The sequence below is a fragment of the Xenopus tropicalis genome, chromosome 5 (genome assembly GCF_000004195.4).
Source record: "Xenopus tropicalis strain Nigerian chromosome 5, UCB_Xtro_10.0, whole genome shotgun sequence".
NCBI lineage: Eukaryota > Metazoa > Chordata > Amphibia > Anura > Pipidae > Xenopus > Xenopus tropicalis.
This window is the reverse complement of record NC_030681.2, coordinates 45,582,274-45,606,692: the sequence shown is the minus strand read 5'-3', so window position 1 is coordinate 45,606,692 and position 24,419 is coordinate 45,582,274. Positions and strand designations below refer to the sequence as shown.

The 24,419-nt window shown below is 38.2% G+C and overlaps 1 protein-coding gene across 10 annotated transcripts in view; it reads right to left on the bottom strand.

Moving 5' to 3' along the window:
• The window catches only part of utrn (utrophin), a 372,003-nt gene that overhangs the window by 121,164 nt on the left and 226,420 nt on the right, over positions 1 to 24,419 (bottom strand). The window contains exon 1 of one of the 10 annotated variants that reach the window (XM_012963791.3): positions 10,019 to 10,730. The exons of the other annotated variants lie outside the window; for them this stretch is intronic. Coding sequence (XP_012819245.1) covers positions 10,019 to 10,081 — 63 coding nt within the window. The 5' untranslated portion in view covers positions 10,082 to 10,730. Of the gene's footprint in view, positions 1 to 10,018; positions 10,731 to 24,419 lie in introns of those variants that run through there. 10 annotated transcript variants of the gene reach the window in all.

Below are 24,419 nucleotides of genomic sequence, written 5' to 3'. Positions count from 1 at the left end.
TATCCGGAAACCCGATATCCAGAAAGCTCCGAATTACGGAAAGCCTGTCTCCCATAGACTCCATTATAAGCAAATAATTCAGATTTTAAAAATTGATTTCCTTTTTCTCTGTAAAAATAAAACAGTGCTTTGTATTTGATCCAAACTAAGATATAAGTAATCCTTACTGGATGCAAAATAATCTTATTGAGTTTAATTAATGTTTTATTGATTTTTTAATAGACTTAAGGTATGAAGATCCAAATTACGGAAAGACCCCTTATCCGGAATACCCTTGGTCCCGGGCATTCTGGATAATGGGTCCTATACCTGTACTAGGACAGATCAACAGTAACATAAAAGTCCCTTTATCCCTTTGCAAGCTGCTCATTAGGTGCAAACTGATCAGATATAAAGGTGAGATATGGGCCAGAACATGATGCTTGTGGTTGAAAACCGGTAAGCAGGTGCCTTGCCGACTCATATCGGCTAGCTGGCGGAAGATGGTAATTAACCAATTATATGGCTTATACACCTGACTTTTATTAACATTTGTGCTGACATTTATTCATGTGATAGATACTTCATGGGCTTCAAAGGAAAGGATTGTACATCTGACTGTACATCTACTGATTTTTCATCCAACATCAGTCAGAAAATCAATCAAGCAGGTTTAAAAAGGTTAGTCTTCAATGATGAAACAGTCCACTGTCCAGTTGTTTGCAGGACCAAGCAGGCAGCTACCACACTTTTTCCTTAGCATCAACTAGATATTATAACTTGAAATCGTCATTTTTGTTAAGTGGGAAACTTCCTCAACTTCTACTACGTTCAGCAAAGCTGCCAACTGTGGTCCCCAAAATGTAATCTTCAAACATTGTATTCGAAAATTCAGTTGCATCTTATGGGTCAAAAAAAGAGTTTTCTTTGATGTAGAATAAAGTCTACAACACTGTTTCCCAACTCAAAAGTAGGTATTTGTCATTACAGCAGGATGAAATGCCAAGCTAAGATAAACATCAGGAAATTAAAGAGATAAGCATGCATACCTATCCCATGACCAACATGACAGAAAATATAGAATTACAGGATTTAGGTAAATCACAAAGTCAGAACCCATAATGTAATCTTAAATCCTAACTACATTAAGCCACACATTCCTGCATCAAAGCCCCTGGCTTATCCAGCTCTGACACAAAATTTGATGAACACCACCCAAGGCGCATTATATTTACGCCAAAGCTTTTAATAACTGGGGGAAAGACAAGTCTAAAAAGGGCAAATTTTTATAAACAGTTAAGCCTTTCAGATACAAAATAATCATCTTTGCCATTAGCAAAGCTGTTTTTATTAGGTTCCCACGCAGCAGAAGGAACCTGTCAGTCTCTCTCCTGGGAGTGCCATTTTGGAGAGATGAGCATTCCAGAAATGATTTTGTTGTGCAGTTATCTGAGGCACCCACAGGGTAATGTCATTTGTCATGTCATTTACATGCTTGCCTGGTGCATACATATTCGAAGTAGGGGGGTTATTATATTAGGATGTGATGCTTTTTAAGCCTACTGAGTTGGTGATTTGAAAACTGAAATGTGACATTATCAGCCCAATCTACAGCGCAAAAATGAGAGAAAAGAGCCGGGTGCCACAGAACTGAAAATATTGAAAAGTATTTCTCTGTATGCCATAATTAATTCCTGTTCCTTGCTCCATTCCTGAGGGTATAGAGCTGTTGAGGTACAATGGACTTTATTCTAATAAAGCCATTAAACTGTGAAACTTAATTCTCTGATATGCAGTTTAATTTGTCCTGAAAGTGTGCAGTCACATCAAGCTGTCTTAGCTGACAAACTTACACTTCAATCTTCTCAGAAGAAATAAATACAGCAGACCCAGTGGCTGCTAGGGAGGCAGACAGACAGATAAGGCATAAGTGTAGAGGTGCTCGGAGCAGGACAGGAACAATCCACTTTGCAGGTCCTACTTACATTATTGCTGATACTGCAGTGAAAGCTTAATATAAAAAGAGCAGAAGCACTGGAATACTTCATAGGGCAGGACTGGCCTTAGCTGGCAATACACAAAGGGAGCTCAGTAATTCTCCAGAACAGTGCTGTCCAACTGGCGGCCCACGGGCCACATGCGGCCCTCGACCCCCCTCTGTGTGGCCCCCACCTGTCTGGCTGCTTTGATGGCTTAATTTTGTGTAAGCTTTAAATGGTATCAGTACTGAGATTAACTGGCCCCCTGCATGGTTCTCACCTCAGATTCAGGCTGTAATCCCTCTGTATTTCTAGTATAAATAAATTTAAAGCAACTGGACTTGTTTAGTAATCATTGAAGACGTTTCACTACTCATCCGAGCAGCTTCTTCAGTTCAACTGACTGGTATGGGAAGTCCTCAGCATATATACTCTTCCACTAATCCAATCACAATGGCACTATGTAACTCTTCAGAAAGGTGACATCTGAAACTCACAGAGGTGTGAATGCTGTGGAGTTACTTTGAAAGGATTACCAAAGTATCATGCAAGTCTTCAAACAGGTGTTACTTTTTGGAGTTGCATGAATGGATGTGTGAAGAGTTCTGAAACTGCCGGGGTACCATGACCTGGATGAATGAAAATCTTCATAGACAATCCCTCTGTATTGTTTAAAAATGTAATCCCCTGTGTTGTTCACACCTTTTAATCTCTGCATTGTTCACCCCCTGCAGTGTTCACACCTCAGGCTCAGGCTGTAATCACCCACATTGTTCCCCTGTTCACACCTCAGACATTGTATGTACTGCCTGGCCTATGCTGCCTGTGTATAGGCAGCATAGGGTAGGCAGAGTATGGCACATAGGCAGCATAGGGCAGGGAGGGTATGGCACCCACAGGCAGCATAGGACAGGCAGAGTATGGCACACACAGGCAGCATAGGACAGGCAGAGTGCTGCCTGGGTGTGCCATACTCTGCCTACCCTATGCTGCCTGTGGGAGGTGAACCTGGCAGGGGTTTGTTCTGGGAGTTTGTTAGCAGTTGGAAATAGCCATTAAATGGTCCCTAAGGTGTGTAATTATATGCTGGGGGTTGCTGTGCTATCCACAGGGGAGGAGGAGGCATATGGATTTAAGGGTGTGTCTTAATATGACATAATATAATTCTTTAACATATGAATGATGGTTGATATCCCTGCAGCGATCATTGTGATAGGTGTGATAGGTGATGGGTGTGGTTTGAAGTGGGTGTGGTTTAAAATGGGGGAGTGGCCAAAACTGGCTTCCATTAATGGCCCTCCACCATGTATGCTAGAGAAATTCCGGCCCTCGGCACCGCAGAAGTTGGACAGCAATGCTCCAGAAGATAGTATCTCTAAATGTGAGGATATGTTCAATGCAGCAGTCACTTATGGCCATCTCTTATAACTCACAGGTCTTTAGGTAACAGCATTTCTGTGCTTTTAGTACTCTATGTAAAATGAGAACCATTATAAAATATAGAAATATTATGTATTAACATATTTATTTTAGTCCATTCTCCACTTACTTAAATGCTTTTGAGAATTTCACTACTAATACAAATATCTGTTTGTTTATGAAGCATTATACCCATCAGCTGACAAATATTTCCTTAGGGTTTTATTGTAAAAGCGTGTGGCAGCACGAATCATATCTATAAACATCATTATGCAGGGTCTGCATTTCAAACATACCTATCCTGTCAATTTACATTTAAAACAGTCAAGATAAGCCTTATTATTTATGTCAATGGGTTGCCCAGCAGCATCAAGCCATTCCCCTATTCTAGCAAAATGCTCCCTATAAGCTGTTCCATTGCTCCGGTGCCCCGTTTAAAATTGCTGCAAGTGGCATCACTCAAACACAACAAAACCAGTCCTGCTCCACTTAAAGCTAGTGTATTAACAAGTTTTAGCACAGGTTAGGCAAAAAATTAATCCAAGGTAATATAAACAGGTTTTATCAGATATAACAACAGTATTAATCAAAGGACAAACTCTCACTTACACTATGGGCTAAACATCAACACATATAATATCCTATAAAAGTAAATAGAGAGTTGTGTACTGTGGCAAACTATACTGTCTTAATGTACAGCAAGTCTAGGGCCTGGATGGCAACACTGTATCATTGTTATTGTGTCTACTAGGGCCGGCCAGGCAGCCTACTGCCACACCAGTACCTTCTCTATATTAACCGATCAGCACCTTAATTTGTTTTTTTGCAGGCATAATTAACTATAGAAAGCGAACAGGTACAACACATTTGCTTAATTGCCCAGTACAGTAGCCTGAATGCATTATTGTAATTGCTGGTTTTACATTGTAGGCCCTAGAGCGCTGCTAATTTTAAATACTCAAGAAACCCATTAAGATGCTGAATACCCACAAAAGGAGGAAATGAGCAGCACATTCAAATTTCAGAATTTTCACCAGTCATAAGTTGTTTACGTGCTCTCCATTGTTTAATTCAATGTGGCAGCTCAGTTCCCATTTATACACAGAGAATGCCTTTTCAAATGTGTCTTTTTTTAGTAAACAAGGGCAGCTTTTTAACACTTGCCCATCATCCTACAATTTCTAGTGAGACCTTGGACAACTAGCACATTTGTCCATCACATTTTAAGCATAATATGTGCTTGTTCAGGCATATCACTTCCAAAGAGTCTTTCACTTACAAGGGTGAGCATCTGTGATCCTCATTACAGTCACAGTACTAGCTCTTGAGATGCTTCTGACAGCGGCCATAAGCGTGGCCAAAAACAAAAGCGAAGGAGCAGATGTTTTACAGGACAGAAGTAAAGGCCTGTGCCAGTTCTGCCTCAGGCAATGTAGACTGGCAGTCTTGCTTTCTATGTGCTTGCTGAAATGAGCTATATTAGGAATCAATAGGAAGGCAAATATGTCTGTAAAGAAACAAATGGCAATGGAATGCTGGAATATACTTAAAAACGTCTGGCCTTTTTCAATGTGGGTGGCATTCACCACCAGTACACTACTTTATTCCTATTTTAGCCAAGCTATAATGCTTTCTTGGTTACTTTGCTTTGAGGATTTCCTCCCCTTAGAAGATATCCCATAATGTTCTTTTGTTGTGTGTTTTTTAATTAAAAAAAATAAATATATAGAGAGAGATAATTTTGCATTATAGAAATGCACTCTCACAAGACTACAATGGCGCTTATTATAGATCATTATTCTTTCAGGTTCGTCATCAAATCATTTGACAAAGTGCCTGCAATAGGCAGGAACCGCGCAAAGCATTGCTCATTCTTTCTGGTTTAAATCAAATCAAAATGATTGATCTGGATCTCAACAACTGAACTGGATTGAACTTGAAAATATCACAAGGGTGAAGGGGAAGAATAATGGATATGCTCTATAAAATCAGCCAAACTGTAATTATATATACAAACTGATAAAAGTGACAGCTAATATTATGGTTTACAAATATTTTGTTGTAAATATCTAATTATAAGATATCCTTCGCGCCATCTAACTGCAAATGTACAGGCATGGGATCTGTTATCCAGAAAGCTTTAAATTACAGGAAGGCCATTTTCCATAGACGCAATTTTAATCAAATAATTTGCATTTGTAAAAAAAGATTTCCTGCTTTCTCTGTAACAATAAAACAGTGCCTTGTAATTGATTTGAACGAAGACATAATTAATCTTTGCTGGAGGCAAAATAATCCTACTAGGTATACTTAATGTTCAAATAATTTTTAGCAGACTTAAGGGATGGAGATCCAAATTACAGAAAGACTCCTTTTCCAGACAAACCCTTGTTCCAAGCATTCTGGATAACAGGTCCCATACTTGTACAGGTATGGGATCTCTTATCCAGAAACCCGTTAACCAGAAAGCTCCAAATTACAGAAAGCCCGTCTCCCATAATCAATTAATTCAGAATTTTAAAACTGATTTCCTTTTTGTCTGTAATAATAAAACAGTACCTTGTAATTGATCCCAACTAAGATATAATTAATCCTTATTGGAGGCAAAACAATCCTGTTGGGTTTAATAAATGTTTTATTAATTTTTTAGTAGACTGAAGGTATGGAGATCCAAATTATGGAAAGATCCCTTATCCGGAATACCCTTGGTCCCGGGCATTCTGGATAATGGGTCCTATAGCTGTTCTAGGAAACAGCCACATTATTCTGCTGAATAGGAGAAACTAGCCTTAAATGGATAAAATAAGTATTTATTAGGTGTGTGCAACACTGAGCAAATGCATGCAAGACTTCTAGTCTCTGTTTAATAGACCAATAGGGTCTTATTTTGAGTCCTTTAAAGTGAATGTATGAGAAAATACAGGGGTAGCAAGACATGCAACAGATGTGGTTATATATAATATTACCCACGTATGTACAGGACAGCTGTTATATCACATTAGTGAGCCATATAAGCTTTTTAATTATTTTCTTATTTCTTACTAAGTTATGGAAGCACAAAAGGTTCCTAACTTTTTTTTCTTCTGCACCCCCAGTCTGATGCAAAGATAATAATCTTTCTATAAGCTACTTATAAGTAAAGTATAAATTAGAATATCTTGGCTTTCAGCAAATTAAAGTTTATATGCTATACAATAAGTCAAAGATAAGTATACACTTAATAACATGGTTGAGCCCCCAATATAGAGTGTTAAATTACCTCCAGCTCATGTCTGGCAAATGACTGGGGCACCAGAAGGGGAATAGTTAGAAGTCTGGTACAGGACCTGTGCTTTCAAGGCAATAAGCAACTGCAGACGCAATGCAGAGACATTACATTATTACATTACATTAACATTTATTTATAAAGCGCCAACATATTCCGCAGCGCTGTACAATACACATTTATGTTCATACTCTATCCCAAGTGGGGCTGCCCGTGTTATGAACAATGAAAGTAATGCAAGGTAACAATCTGTATTGGATGTGTAATTTGTAGTGGCTGTGTCGTGGAGTTCCTCTGTCACAACAAGGGTGGATCCTTGCAGTAAGGACAGCACACAGAGTTTTACAGGTACATTTTACATAGAAACAAAGACGGATAAAATCTAAAATGTTTGGAATTGTCCCAAATAATTTGCTATTACACATAATAGAGATACTGGTGGTTTTGGTACATGTGAGCAAGACTTAACCTTGTCTATACGGGCTATGTAATAAAAGGCAATACGTTTGCCCAGGAGCAGTAACCCATAGCAACCAATCAGCAGGTAGAATTTACTAATCACTTTTTAAAAGCAAACATCTTACTGGTTGCTATGGGTTACTGCTCCTGGCAAACAGTGTTTTTTTATTACATTTGGGAGTATGCGTCTCTATCAAATAGCCAAATGTCTGAAATGGAAATCATCATGCTAGATGGAGCCAAATATTAGGATTGTCCAACTGATATCTGATCAGATTTAGAATAAATGGGTATATGCACTGACTATTCATATTTCATAAAAAAAAAAAAAAACTATCCTCATTTGTGCCCACTGTAGTCCATGGACATATTTTGCATGAAAACCTGGCGAAGCCTGATCACTGTCATCATTAGGCCAATCTGCCTATAGACCGTCTGGTTCCACAATCAAGTGGTACCACAAGGTGGCCATACACAGGCAGATTTCAGCTGCCGACTCAGGTCCTTAAAGGTCACCATACATGTTGAGATTCGCTCGCTTGGCGAGATCGCCAAGCGAGTGGCTCTTCACCCGATATCCCCACCTATGGGTCGGCGATATAAAAAAAAAAATAAGGTTATCATTTGGCCCTGGGGCCAAACGATCGAATTATATTGGCGGCAATGGGGCAGTCGGTTTTGGGACCGCAGCAACGAGCCGGTGCGGTCCCCGATCCGACTGAATTTTCTAACCCAGCCGATCGATATCTGGCCAATTTTAGGCCAGATATTGGTTGGGCAGGCCCCTCGTTTATGCCCCTACACGACCCAATAAGCTGCCTCCGATATCTGTCCAAAATTTGGGTAGATGTCAATGCAACAGGCTTGATTTTTCGGCAGATCAGGGGCCGCATAAGCTCATTGATGCACTGACTTCCGGCCATTTCATTGCAATGCGATGACCAAACGATCGCATTAGCATGATATTGCCCCATATGTCCCATCCTTTACTTGGGACATCTCTAAAGTTCTTGTCAGCAATCCATGTACACTTCCTTTATCCAGAAGCTTAGGCTGTCTGATCCTTATATTCCCGTATCTCATTGTCAAGTATATTGGATCTGCTTGGAACATGCCAGTAACACGAGTCCCTGAGGAAGTCCATATTCAACAAAACACGTTGGGCACTGATGCTGTTTTGTATTAAGAGCGAACTGAGGCATCTGTGTGAAAATTTTCCATTAAGAAACATTTCCATAAAGGCGTAGTTCCCCTTAAATTAACTTTCACTGCTATTCTAAGACAATTTGCAAGTTGTCTTTTTGTTCATTGTGTTGTCTTTAAATTACTCAACTTTTTGTTCTGCAGACTGGAAGATGAAAAAGATACTCTCATTTTTTGTATGTAATCTGTTTGCTCAGTGTATACACCTATTTATTGTACAATACTGAGGAATATGTTGGCACTTTATAAATACATGTTAAAATAATATATAGATTTCTAACAAACAAATATTAATGGACAGAAAAAATCTGCTTTCAGGTTGTTAGAGACAGCGGGCCTGTCAACCAGACAGATTTTAAATTTCAGTCTGGAGGCAGAATTTTAACTCAAGTTGTACTGCCCCTTTAGATCTCTCTCCCCAACTTGCTTTAAGAGGCCATTGCTCCCACTTTATTTCTTTGTTATAAAAGGAAAAAAGACCCATTCAGTCCAGAATTCTAACCGCTGACATTTTCATGACAGATTGATAAATGACAGTTGAGTAGAAATTGCTGTCCTGTCCATTCTGTATAGAAAATCACTGAGCAGAAGAAATGCACTTGCAAAGTACCAGCCGAGTCTAAAGATCATGTGGGAACTCATGTAAGGGCGACAGTCTCTTAGCTAGAAATGGCACGTGCCCATTATGAACCAAAGGAGCTGTCAATAACAATGGAAAATCAGATATTTCAGCATCACGTCTAGGCCTCTTTGTATAAGGGACCACGCCATTTCTAAAGGCAGCAATCTTTACTAAAGAATTGTGCAATATCAATAACATTTAGACTCAAGCAAGGCTTTGTATTTTTAAATTATTAAAAAATATAACGGGAAGGGGCATACATTAAAGAAACATGGAATGAAGGGAGAGCAACACATGGAAGCAAAGGTTTAAAGTCACATTTTGTGTGAGAATTGAATAAATACTTCTATCCTTCCTGACAGGGAATCTCAGGGATTACACAGAAACATGGACTTGCCTCTGCTTCTTTACTTTATACGTTACTGGCTGTATCTGCTCTGATGTGTAAAGAGGTACATTAGTGGGCAGAAATGGAATGGAAGGGCTCACACTGAAGGTGTGTCTCCGCCATTTTAACATACAGTGCAAATACCTGTAAAACTAGCAAATCTGTACCGACTTCTTATTCTTCTGCATACTGACACCTTAAATGTGTCTAAAAGTCAGCTTCTCTAGTCGATATAAACTAGAACTCCCAGCATGCTCAGACAGTGTGTGCCTGCGACTGCTTGGAGATTTTATATACTGCAGGTCACGATTTTTTACATAAATGTATGCAATCTACATCAGGGTTGTTTGTTAAACATTATGCCGTTACTACAAATAGTAGTGGGAATATCATCCAATATATAATATGCGCTAAGGGCACAAAGTCTACATTGGAAAGAAAATGTCCTAAAGAAAAGTACAATTTACATATTATAGATCATGGCTGTTGTCAGGAATGTCCAGCTGACCTGCAGGGGGGTGATAAGAGCTAAATTCTAAAAATAGCTGGAGGGCCACAGCTGGAAATACAATTCAATGTACATAATGGAACACATCATTCGCTATAAATAACAAGCTATGTTAAATAAAGATATATTATCTAGAACAGATAAGAAACACATAGAACATGCTTTCCTGTTTCCATTAGCAAGCCAAACAAGATACCTTCTCAAATTTAACCAGCAGCTCCTGCAAGCTGAAGTACATGCCAATCATTGTAAAACACATCCAGTGTGGGCTACATCTTCCTGGCACAGTCCCAGCGATCGGTCTCTAACGTCTTCTGTACGGCACCCTTTGTCAGAGTCCCCACTTCACATACAGGCACCTTTACCCTGCATAGTTCCCCAACGTCTTCAGGTCACATTGTAGCATCTCGGTGCTTTGTTCCACCAAATACATTGTTGGGGCATGTGGATCTTTGTGGGTAAGGCCAGCCATTGTTGCATTATTACACAGGCTCCATGATGCTCTAGTCTCTTATCCTTAACCAACAGCCCAAGTCTTGATGTTTTGCTCACCGTGCTTGAGACTAGCAGGCCTCCCGAATGCAATCTCCTGGCTCACGCATTGGTTTTCATTACGTACAAATGAAAAAAAAAATCAGTACTAGTCTAAACAGTGGATATTTGTCGCAAGACGTAAACTGGGATTTTTATAGCAATCCATTCAGAATAAAAAGGAGTATTCCAGTGGTCACAAGATGATAAAGCAAAAGAATAAGATACCTTCTCTAAACGGGAAGAGAAAACTTCATATGAACTTTCCTTACAGCACACATTGTATAGGACCAGTGATGGCCGGGTAAGGACAAGGCTACTTGTATCCTGCCTCTGTAGAGATGCTGCAAGTAAAGCAGATAGCAGCCATACAAAAGGTCCCTTCCCAAGTTTTACAAAAGTTGGTCTGCGAATCTGTTCCAGCTTTTGGTTGGCCCACTACCTCTTTACAGACAGAATGAAAGCAAACCTCTATTATGAGCTGTTTATTTTTTTTTTTTTCCTTTCTCATTCAACATTCTCCTCTTTCCAAACCCCCCATGCTATTCCACACAGCTAAAAACACTCCCACTTCCTGAGGCCTCACTCTCTGCTCAACTTCTCTGCCTCGGGAGGAGGAAAACGTAGTAGAACGCTGGAATCAAATGCAACACTCTCCTTCCCTCCCTCCTGTCTCCCCTTAAAATGAAAACAGAACAGGGGCACGGGAGGGAAAGGCTTCACTTTCAGCCTGTGATTAACTCTTTGTGGTGCCTCTGAAAATATTTCTTGGTTTCTTCTTCAAAGTATATATATATAAATCATTAATCATTAAATAAGCCTGGGTTCTATCATATAAAGAGCTATAACATTCATTCAGAGATTCTTTTGAAGAAACATTTACATTTATACTATGTTATTATCCTTCTGAAGATGATTAAAATGAGCACCATAAAACTTGAGTTCTAAGACAGTATAATATACATGATGATTTAAGTTTAACATCATAAGGTTTTATACTGCATTAATCATTAAAGCTTTTTAAATAAGGAATTGTAGGTAAGCAAGTCTGTTCAAAGAATAGCTAAGCCACTAATTTATTGCCAACTGATCTACTGATGCACTGAAAAATTGTGCCAGTCACGGACTGAGTGACGGACAAAAGGACAACGGAACCATTACGCTTCGTAGCCAATATTATCTCAGGTACAACACCAACTGTGCACAAAGTTCCAAACTCTCTTCCGCACACCCATAAGCTAAGCCCAGAGTTGTTATTATTGTCAAACTTCATTAGGATCCATCAATCAGGAACAGAAATAACAACAAACATTAACTTAAGTGTCAGGAAAGCATCTGTTCCTGAGACCTTACTGGTATAAAGTCGCCAGGCAGTAGGACAGTGGACACAAACACAAAGCCCAGTCCAACAAAGAGACATTGTGCAGGTAGGAGGCAAGCATGCTTTGACATTGTCAAAATGTCCCTTTTGTAAGAAACATTTAATATATATTTCTATTTTTTTCAACATTCTTTCCTGTATATGTTCATTTTGAGAAGTTGGATTTGTCATATTGCTTGCCTGGTTGGCACCTGAAGGCAGGATGTGTTGAGGGCTGAGGTCATAAATCATATGCAGGTATAGGACCCGTTATCCAGAATGCTCGGGAACAAGGGAATTCCGGATAAGGGGTCTTTCCATAATTTGGATCTCCATACCTCAAGTCTACTAAAAAATCAATTAAACATTAGTAAAACCCAACAGGATTGTTTTGCATCCAATAAGAATTATTTATATCTTAGTTGGGATCAATTACAAGGTATTGTTTTATTACTACCGAGAATAAGAAAATCAGTTTTAAAATTCTGAATTATTTGATTAAAATAGAGTCTATGGGAGACGGGCTTTCCGTAATTCCGAGCTTTCTGGATAACGGGTTTCCGGATAAGGGACCCCATACCTGTATGTATTTATATATTATATATATATATATATATATATATATATATATATATATATTACAAAAAAGACCAGCAACACCGGATCTATTGTGAATAGTAGATTATATTAAAAAATGCATGAACAGCTGTTCATGCATTTTTTAATATAATCTACTATTCACAATAGATCCGGTGTTGCTGGTCTTTTTTGTAATATTTAAACTTTTTATCGTGCACCCGGGATAAGAATTGAAGCGGTGTGCCATCCTTGGTTTGATATATATATATATATATATCTGATATATATATGATCTGAGTAGTAGTCATTGTCATACAGACTACTAGAGGCTACTAGAGTCCTTACTGGTCCCCTACAAGGAAAGTTTTTGTGCTTGTGTCGCTCCCTAGCTTTTTTTTCATTGAAATATTGCTCATGGGTACAAACTGTTGGGAATCCCTGTCCCTGTCTAGTATATGGTCACCAAGGAGTTCCATGACCATATAAAGATACAAGGTATCCAAGGAAACTCCCAAGCACCTTCTCATTTTCTTATCTTTTATAACAGGGGGGTACATTATTATATATATATATATATATATATATATATATATATATATATATATATATATAATGTAGTGTTAGGCACAAATACAGGCACTGAATTCAGCACTATGTAGGCATGACAGTGACCTGTCAATAAAATCAGAATCTGGACTGCATATATTCCACCATCTCTTTCCGTGATTTCAATTGCACAGATTTACTGAGCTAACCATAAAGCCTGTCCTGTCAATAGCTAGCAAAGCTGCCACTGATCACTTCCCAATGCAGCCGACTGTAATCATCGCATGTTACCCTTAATGTGAGCCACTGCATAGTTAGGCAAGATTTACTCTGCTGTGCCATGCCTGACCTAACCTCAACTATCAATCCTTGCAGGAAATGGTCCACAACTAATCTCTGCAATGATCTGTGACAGTGTGCTCTTCCTAGTAATGGTGACAAACTACACACCTCCCATTACTCGCTTCTTTTTTTTTCCCCCCAAGTCCTAGCAAACAGGAATGATATCATGAATAAACGGTAACCATTAGCTTAGAAATGGCAACATGAAACTACCCAAGATTAACATGAATTAAAGTACTGAACATTTAAAAAACAAAAAAACAAAAAAACACACACACACAAAAAAAAATGAACAACTCTTTGACTATGAAAATACTTAAAGAGATACTGACACCAGAAATGAAACCTTTTTTACATCTGTCATAACATTGTCTTTGCATGTTATTTATAATTTTGCCATTAAAGTATTTGTCAAAGCTTTTACATTCCCTATCTGATCCCACATGTTTCTCTATGAGGGGGCTGCCATATTTGTCCAGCAGGGGGCCGTTAGCATTAGAAGCTATAACTGACAGGCTGAGAAGGGACAGTCAGGCTGGCAAAACAGTCAGGTTTAGAAACTTCAAGCAACAATTACTTACAAAAGCAGCCCTATCAGCAAATAATGATCAACACAACCTATAGGCAACTTTTTATGTAGATTCATATTTTAAAAAGTTGTTTTTTCGTGTCAGTATCACTTTAAGGGAAGGGAATATTGTTTACTGTATTTATTTACAGCAACAAGAAAAACCTTAACTTTAAGCAAGCAAATTACAGTTATGATCAATATGTATGTTATTCATTTTTAATCATAATATCAAAAATCACTTTTTTTTTTTAAATTGTGTGAAGGTGTATTATTGGCCTTCAACATGCAGGATATAATGTTATGGTACCTAATATCACTGATTTGCAAATACAACTAGAAGCTTGTTTCAGTGTAATGCCTACAAAGTTCCTGTATTTTTTAAATTCCATTGATTGTATAAAGCTGCATTCTTCATCCAATGCAAGGGTTAATGTATAAAGTTTTCCAACTGTCTGGTTTATCTTAGGAAAATCCTGTGTCCCACAGTAGAAAATGGTGTGGGCATCCTAGAAGCGGGCAGGGACCAGGCAGACTGGAGGCACGGGCGATAAAAGTCCAGCAACACTGAATGATGCTTGCAATGATAGTATGCAATGATAGTATGCAATGATAGTATGCAATGATAGTATGCAATGATAGTATGCAATGATAGTATGCCTTGACAGCAGTTCATTTGTTTGAGGTTATGGTTTTACGTGGCATCGGGGAAACTTATTTGTAACTACAACTATACTTTGGGGCATATTTATTATGCTGTGTAAAAAACGGCGAAAAAATTTGCCACACAACGTCAGACTTCATTGTATAAAAAACGGGGTAAAATCGGCGTAATTATTTTACACGTTTTTTCTTCCGCCAGAACTTGTGTAAAATAAAAGTGTAAAATCTGCAGTTCCGACTGCAATCTTCTCTGTTTATTTTACACATCTTTTTATGCCGTTTTTTCAGCGAATTCATTTTACACAGCTTAATAAATATGTCCCTTTGTGTTACTTTATATATACATGAAATTTAAAAGAATAAGGTCATGGAAAAACACTTTTTTTTTTTTTATAACACATCAGTTAATAGAGCTTCTCCAACAGAATTCTGCTTTGAAGCTGTCCAAGTCTGGCTTGGGACTCCTCCAGTTACACGGGAAAATAGGTTAACTGAAAGCAGTTCTAATGTGTGGCGCCGGCTCTTTTTGAAAGCTCAGACTAAGACACAATGCACTGAGATGTCTGACTACACACCAATATTACAACTACAAAAAAAAATACATTTGTTGGTTCAAGAAAAATTTTTTTAAATGGTGGAGTGAGTATTTGCTATGTGACTGTTTATATGTAAACAGTATAATTTAGAAATAAAAATTACATCATAAAAATCATGAGAGAATCCCTTTAATGTTAGCCTCTTTACATTAGCAACTGTGTGGAATATGATATAAAGTTCCATAAAATGGGATGATATGGTTTATTTGTGGTGCTCCTTTAAGACTGCAAGCTTGTCGGCAGCCTTCCAGTGTCAGTACTGCAATAAGCATGATTAGCAGAGCGATGTCAGGGTGAAACTATGCCAGATTGGCAACTCCTTTATTTTTGTTCTGAGATCTTTCTAGAAGAGAAGGTGAACAACAGGCGACAGAGAGAAAGAAAGTAAAAAGAAAGAGTAGTCAAAATGATGGAGTGTGCAGTGACCGAAAGCTATAGAAACCTCAGTATATATAGAATATGTTTTTGGCCTGTGCTCTCCAACCACTTGGATGAAGAGGGCCATTTCATAATTTATTTTTGATTCCTGACAGTTAAATTAGATCCGCAGGGCATGCAGATGAGATATGGTCTGACTGGAAGCTATCAAAGCGTTCATAGCACACACAATACACAACATGGACCAAGTAATAAATGAGAGAAACACTTTCATGGGAAAAGAGAAGGCTTGCCACCCAGTTGGGCAATAAAAGTGTCACTGGTTCCCAGAGACCAAAATTAAAAATTAAAAATGTGTTCCTTTGAAGCCACTTCCACTTCATAAGCACAAACAGATCAGAGCAGCCCTATATATGGTAAAGATAAAGTCTAGAACAAAACATACTGCTCCCCCTGCTTAAAGACACTTAGGAGACATACTTCAGCTACTGCACCAAAATTCTCCTCTCAGAAATAGAAAATAATTAATAATACATAATAAATAATAAATATACAGTATATGGTGATGAAATACTTATAACTGCCCAAACTGATTACCTCTATAACATCTGAAATTGTACATCCTGTATATTAAAGGGGTGGAAAAATATGTGCACAGAATAGTGAAACCTGTGGGTCAGTATTAGACTCAAATAAGGTGAGTTTTAGAGAAGCTTTATTAAAAAAAAATGTTTTGCTCTTCAGTAAATCAAAGCCTGAACCCTATTTATAAGCATTCCAAATCCTACATTTGTATAAGGAGCAGCACAGCAAATACACTTGTTACATGCTTACATACATGGACACACATGTGGTTGGTATTTTACAGCACAAAATTTCCACTACACGGAGTTTCCTATTTTGATGGGTCAAAAAAACGAACTGGTGGCCAATGCTTAAGGCTGCATTACTCCTTAAAAGAAAATATGCATGTGCCGTTTTAAAAATAGTGTGCTCAGGTCAGAAAAAACATTTTGGGGCTGATTGACTAAAATTCTTTTTTTTCTGGCCTTGAAAGAATTATAAACTCGACCTGGTATAAGTTCAAATTAAACTCGATCATTGCTGTATTTATTAAATGTCACGATAATGCTTTAATCGTTCCTAAGAAATCTGGAGTTGATGTTTTGAAATTGACAAATTTTTCGAAGCAAAAACTCGTGAATTCAGGAAATTTAAATGGACATTCATTTCTGTAAATCCTCTATTTTTTTCCCAAACAGGAATTGCTACAGCCATTTTAGGAGCACTGGTGCTCATTCTTGGAAAACTGTGTTTAAGTTTCCCTTGAAACTGGGTAAAATAGAAAATAATGGTGGGATTAAACTCCCCTTGAAACTGGGTGAAGTAGAAAACAATGATGGGATTAACTACTGCTTGAAAGTGTGGAGCAAAAGGACAGGCTAACAATAAATATTCACATTTTTAATCATTTTTGGGTTAAACTTGAACATTTCTAGTATTTTAAGCCTACCTAGGACTCAATGGTACTCGACAGATCAAACCTGAGAAAAAGGTAAATGTTAATAAATGTTGAATTATTTGAGTCGTTTTAGAAAAATACGAACAATACAGACAAGTTCTGGCGAAAACCCATTTGTGAATCTCGAAAATATACAAGTAAAAAAAAAAACAGACTCCATCTCAAAATTGCTTAGTAAATGTGCCCCTTTGTATTTTCACACAAATTTCTTTGTATGCACGCCAATTTGCTGTGTGCGTTGGCCTCAAAATCTGTGTGCGTGTAGTTGCGCACAGCTTAGAGGGAACATTGTTTAAGATTATGCAAAAACAAAAAATATGGTACAAGTATAGGATCTGGCATGCTTGGGACCTGGGGCTTTCCAGATAAAGGATCTTTCCATAATTTGGATCTCAATAATTTAAAATCATTTAAAAGGGAACACTGGCTTTCAAACCGCTAATACACCTATCACTGTAATCAGTTCCTTCAAAAAGTAAAAATGTATACCATTTTTATATGATGAAATATATGTTGAAATCCATCTGCAAAACAGTTCTTCTCTTTCTGCATCATTTGAAATACTGGCAGGGGAGAAGAGACTAAAACATTGGTGTTACAAATTGTAACAACTTTCCCACAGCATGCAAGAACTACATAACCCACAATGCATTGAATAGTGATGTTTCTTTCCTTATTGACATCATGTGTGCAGGGAAATTGAAGGATTCAGAGGAGCTGGCTAAAGCTGGCCATACATGCGACTGATATCGCAAAAGCCTTAGATATTGGTCGCCTTGTTGATAGGGCGGGACAGAAAATTTTGATAAAGCACCTTTGACAGCATCCGAACAAAAGCAAGTGTTTGGGGCTGAAACGTCAGATAGGGGCAGAATTCCTATTGTTTCTACCATGTAAAGGATACTGGGTACTGTTTTATTATTACAGAAAAAGAGAAAGGAAATCATTTTTAAAAATTAGATTTGTTTAAGATGGAGTCTATGAGAGATAGCTTTCCTGTAATTCAAAACTTTGTGGATAATGGGTTTCTAGATAATGGATACCATAGCTTTAAAATAACCTTTGGTGACATAGAGACCAACAGCACACCCTTTTGCAAATAAAATATTGCATTGCCATAAAAAATGTATTATTGACTAAAAGCCATAAGTATTGTCTGAATCAGCAAGGAATTAGTTCTTATTTATTTAAGTCACACACTATACATGAGTATTGTAAAACAACATTAACATTGCAAAAGCAACAATCTTTAATATGGTTTGCTTGCAGATTTCTAATATCTTTTTATCTTGCTTGCAGATTTCTAATATCTTTTTAAATTCTGATTTGAACAAATGATACACAACTTGAGTGAAATATACAACAGTTTAAATAGGTATCATCATTCATAAGCAGTGGCAGCGTATTTGTATTTATTACACAGCAGCTCTCCAGAGTTCCAGGGAGATTTATTGCAACGGATTCATGGAAAGATGATTAGCCACTTAGCGGTACATTGTGTTGTGTGCGGGAGTGTGGATTCTCTGCGCTATGAAGGGCATGTAGTATCATGGCTAAATTCAAGGCCCGGTCATAAATCTGTGGAATAGCCAAACCCTGCATTACTCGGTGTTCTCTTGTATGGTATGTATTCCAAAAAAACTCCTCCATAACTACATAGATACTTCCAATAACTTAATTTTCAAATGTGCTGGATAGATTGTGGTCATATAAAGGACTGCACGGGATTATGAGTTTAAGTACAGCAGATTTCAAACGTTAACTATGAAACTGTAGGAATTCGGGCAACATCCAGGGGGTATCAGGGGCCGCTGGAAGATGCAGTTTAGCAACAAAAAAAACCAAACATTAAACTCTAAGCACCAGATACAGAAGCAAAATAAACCGATTGAGTTCATTTAATTTTTAAATGATTTTTTAGTTAACGCAAGATCCAAATAATGGAAAGACCTTTAATCCACAGGGGCATTTTGGTCCCTATTACCACCCTGAGGCAGCCAAGGAAATGCCACCCCACACCCCTTCGCACTTAGGTTTTCTGCATCAGGGGGTGCGTTGCTAGTGCAGAGAGGGTTATTGCTTATCCAGAATACCCCAGATCCTGAGCATTCTGGATAACAGGTCCCATACCTGTACTAATATACTTTATAGCCCTTTTATATGTACAGTACACTATTCCATACTGCCAACATACCAGAGGAGTACCTGTGTACCAGTGTCACTAAGCTTTAATGATGTTAAATTAACAAGGGGCGAAATCTGAGTGTCTAAGATTCAATTCTGTTCAAGTGTCATAGAAATCTATGTCAATGATCTCTTAAAAAATAACTGCACAAGCCTAAAAACGATCGATGATTTGCTAAGACGCACGCACATTCTGTGAGTGTCTGCAGAGGCGACGGAGAGACTAGCATTAATATTCATTAGCAGAATGAAGTCTTTGGCTAACAGGACTTTGCTCGGGGATGACAGCTGGCCATCAAGATGTTAACTGATCTGAATGTAACTTCTCCTAATTATGTCCAAATTAAATTGGAAGAGACCATTGTGACTCAGCCCCATTTGCATAAGATTAAGCATGTGCCCAAATACTTAAAGGAAAACAGCGCTATGTTTATAACAAGTAAGGCACGTATTGTATTTTCCTATACATTTCAAATAGTTTAATAAAGATTTTAGAGAAAGAGATTTACTTTATATCAGGGATCCCCAACCTTTTATACCCATGAGCCACATTTCAATGGAAAAAGTGTTGTGAGCAACACAGGCATGGAAAAGGTTCCTGGGGGTGTCAGTAAGAGCTATAATTGGCTACTTAATAGCCCCTATGTGGACTGGCAGCCTACAGAAGGCTCTGTTTGGCAGTACACCTGGTTTTTATGCAACCAAAACTTGCCCCCTTACCAGATATTTAATAATAAGCCCCTGCTTTGAGGCCACTGAGAGCAACATCCAAGGGGTTGGTGAGCAATACGTTGCTCACGAGCCACTGGTTGGGGAACACTGCTCTATATCCATTAGAAGAAGCCACACAGCATTCTCTCTCTTAAACTGGGACTCTCCCAGAAAAGAGCATGTTTGTATAGAAATGTTTCCACATTGACTTTGTGGGACTCTTCGGACAAAGTAATTAATGTGTATTGTATCAAGTTCACCTGAAAACAATGACTATGCATGTGCATTTGTAGGCTTTATTTATTATAGAACAGCTCCAGCAAGTCTGCAATTAGAGAGAAGATAAGCAATATAAAAGACTGTGGCCCCAAAGTAAATATTTTTGCAAAGACTTGATTAGGATAACTTATCCTTTTAACTGCATGTCAAGTTTTTTTTTTTTGTTTGCAGTATATTACAGAATTTCTTTTGTAATTCTTTTATTTGAATTCCAGATGTTGTTTCAGGACTTGGCTGTCTAAAAACAGGCCCCTTAGTACATAACAGGTCAGGAACAGTATAACGTTCACTCCCAATGGAATACAGATAAATGACACAACATGCCTGAATCACTAATGGCCTTACCTGTGCTCAGCAGGGCTATGTTAATACTCTGGCCCTTGTGGCTTTGTATAAAACTAGTTTCATACAAAGGTAACAACCCACTTTATATTGAGTGTGAAAGACATTTAATGGACATGAATGGAAATTTCAGTTCCTGGAATACACATAGGAATGAAGTAACTGACTTTTGCAAATAGCCAAGGAGCCATTGCTAAATGAGTATTACATGCTCTTGATGCCTCAACAGTATACCTGATTGTGAAATTCCATGATTTTGTCTTATTAAAACAGGAACAAGCTGTTATACATGATTACTCATTGGAAAATGGATCCACTATTTGACAGAAGTGATTAATGATTTATATATAAGCAAGTGATTTGATTCTCTTTCCCATAATAAAGCAGAGTTCCTGGAATGTGACAAAACCCCCAAACACACAATCAATACCTAGTGGTTAAAAACCATCCAACATGGCAACTCACATTTATACATATAAAGGTCAATATCAATGAAACCAACTACAGCTACCTTATTATTATTTATTAATACTATCTGTTAAATATATAGCACCAACACATTTTTGCATGCTTTCCCGAGTTCATACTGATCAATCTCTGCCCCAGTGAAGCTTACAATCTAAGGTCCCTATAACATTCCCACGTCAATTTTTAACCTGCCTATATGTTTTAGAACTGTGAGAGGAAACCAGAGTACCCAGAGGAAACCAATAACAACACAGACAGACATGCAAACTGATTAAATATAGAGCCCAAGCCAGCATTAAACTCAGTCCCCCAAGGCAGAAATGCTACTTACTGAGCCACCGTGTTCCACAACTCTTCTGCTAATTTTGTTAATAAAAGTAGATTTTCACTCATGTTTTTGATGTATTATATTCATCTCTCCCACATAAGTTTTATTTATATGCCTACAGGGCTCACCAGTCATGTTTTCTTACTTTGTGTGACTTTTTATTGCGGCATATAAGATCCAGGATATTTGCACAAAAAACAAACCTTTCAAATTGTGAAGCCAAAACTTAAGAGAAATCCATATGGGATGTTTATGCCCACAACGAAGCAGCACCATGTCAAGGAACAACTGTAAATATTAACACTCTCGAGCTTTCAAAGGCTTTTCAAATGAAAGGTCATGCTGTTAGGGTTTAAGGTTAATGCTGCACGCTGTATTAGTTACAGGAATAAACTGAAGGCAGAAGCTGCCTCCTTTCAAACACATTAACACTTGTGTACCAAAGCAACACAAACATTTCCATGATATAATATCATCAAACATCCTGATTGTCCCAGTGGTCTAACATCTGCAGACTCAGTGAGTCTTGTTGCCAGAAAAATCCATTATATGGAACAGGCGTATATCTGTAAGAAACTGCCTAGGTGATACCGTCAGGCATGATGCACTGTGCTCACACTTCATCATTCTAGCGCAGAGAAACAATCTCACTTCTGTTCTTAGCAAGTCCATATTAGTCTGGCAAATCAGCCATCTGTAAATCTTATGTGTCAAAATAACTGCCTTATTTTTGTGGAGGCATCATCTCCCTTTACTAATGCATAATACTCACTATTATGTTCATGTAGGAGCTAGAGGAAGCATACTTACAGCCAGCAGCTACTTGGGGCCACAAGTGTATGCAGGGCCCAGTGAATGCTAGACCTGGATGTGTTATCCAGAATTCTTGGGACCTGGGTTTTTCTGGATAAGGGGTCTTTCTATAATTTGGAGCTACATACCTTAGTCTACAAAAAAATCATTAAACCATTCATTAAACACAACAGACTTGTTTGCCTCCATAAAGGATTAGTTATATTTTAGGATTAAGTAAAAGGTACTGTTTTATTATTACAGAGAAAAATAATTTTAAAAACCTGAGTTATTTCATTTAAATTGAGTTTATGGGAGATGGCCTACGCATAATTCGGAGCTTTCTGGATAACTGGTTTTTGTATAACTGATCCCAAACCTGTACTATAATAAAGATGCAATGATCATATAAAAGTACAGTTTAAAAGCTTAGCCTAAAAGGTATGTTATTTAATGTGTACCCTAAAAAATAATAGGCAGCGCACTGTGCAGATACATTGTGTAAACACATCAAGTATATCAGTTTATTGCTGCTGCTTAGACTTTTTATCATAACTTTGCATGAAACTATGCAGATATGCTTTATATTTTATATACAAATTAAAGGGGTAGCTCAACTTCAAGTTAACCTTCGCAACTTTTCAAACGATCTTCAAATTTTATTTTTAAAGTGTTTTAATTATTTGCTTTCTTTTTTCCATCTTTCAAATGGGGGTCACTGACCCCGCCAGCCCTTAAACTATTGCACTCTGAGGCTACAATTGTATTGTTATTTTTTTTGTATAACTTGTCTTTCTATTCAGATCCTCCCCTATTCAAATTCCAGTCTCTCATTCTTACCAGTGCCTGGTTGCAAGGGTAATTTGGACCCTAGCAACCACATTGCTGCTTTAATTCCAAACTAAAGAGCAGCTGAACAGAGAGCTAAATAATTTAAAACCAATAGATAATAAAGAAATTAATAAAAAATTGTCTTACAATATAATGCTCTACAATAATACTCAAAGTTAATTTAGATGAATACTAGAGGAAAATTGCCCAGTAACAATGAGGGTGGTAATGGTGTTACACAAAGGCACACATTAACACACACAGCTAGGGCATCTGGAGGGATTCATAGGCCCGGATTTGTGGAGAGGCCACAAAGGCCCGGGCCTAGGGCGGCAGAAGTTTAGGGGCGGCATGCCGCCCCGCCGCAAGAACATTTTTTAATTTTGCTCCCATACGGAGCAGTCGGGACCTCTCCCCACTGCTCCGTATGGGAGTTAAAAAGAGCGTTCGCGCATGCGCTGGCGCTTTGCGCATGTGCAATGGGGAGCTGGCGCTTTGCGCATGCGCACCGGGGGCGCGCTTGCGCATGCGCACCGGGGGCGCGTTCGCGCATGCGCACTGGGGTGCGCGTTCGCGCATGCGCATGGGGGACTCCCACAGGGGCGGCCTCGGGGCGCACCAAAGACAAATCCGGCCCTGGGGATTCATGATCTCAGCGCTATGCATAGAGTAATGCTCTGCAGGGGCTATTATTGCAAGTCAATAATAAGCCAATGAAGAATTTCATCAGTCATTTCAATACCATGAGGTGAGCTGAGTACCTTGGCACTTCTTGTCAGATAGCCAGAAGGTGACCTGAGAGGAAATTATATTCAGTCTCACAGAACTCAATAACAAATTAATTTCCAGTTGTTAAGATGAAGTTTGCCTCTTACAACTGTAGAAGAAGGGGCACAAACATTGAGGATATAGACCCTACATCTGCTGCCCATCCAGAAGGTATAGATGTGGCACAGTGAGACACTGACTAAAAAAAACAAATTCAATACTTGATAATAAAAAATGTCTTGTTCCACAGGTTTTGAGTGACAGCTGCTGGTTCATTATACATTCCATAAGCAGTACATGAAAGCATACATGTGGGCCTCGTGAGTCAAAAATGAAGAGTCTAATTACTGTAGCAAAGCTTTAGGGACAAGCTCAGCAAGTTGTGATGTTACCGAAGGGTCAACAATCACATATTTCTGCCTAAATCTCCTAATCCAGGTATGGCTTCCAGCTGTACTTTAAACATTAAAAACATGAGATCCTGCTCTTCTATACTATCCGCCCTGTAGTATCAATAAATAAGTGCTTTGAAACAGAAGTGGAAAAACCTTTCTTTCAAAGATTATGGCTATTTTTCCAAATGCGCTAAATTAAACAGTACAGTAAGACGGAAGGTTGATGGAAAACAGCTGTTGGTTAAAGTGTAGCAAAAAGGCTTATGAATTCACATTACAACTGTGTGCATTTCCAAACCCAAAATAATTTCCATCACCTACAGCTCTTCAACAATAAATGAGTAAAGGAAACCATTTCGGCGTGCCAGAGAGTCAAGAGTTATAACCCCAGTGAGCTATTTATTTAGGTATAAT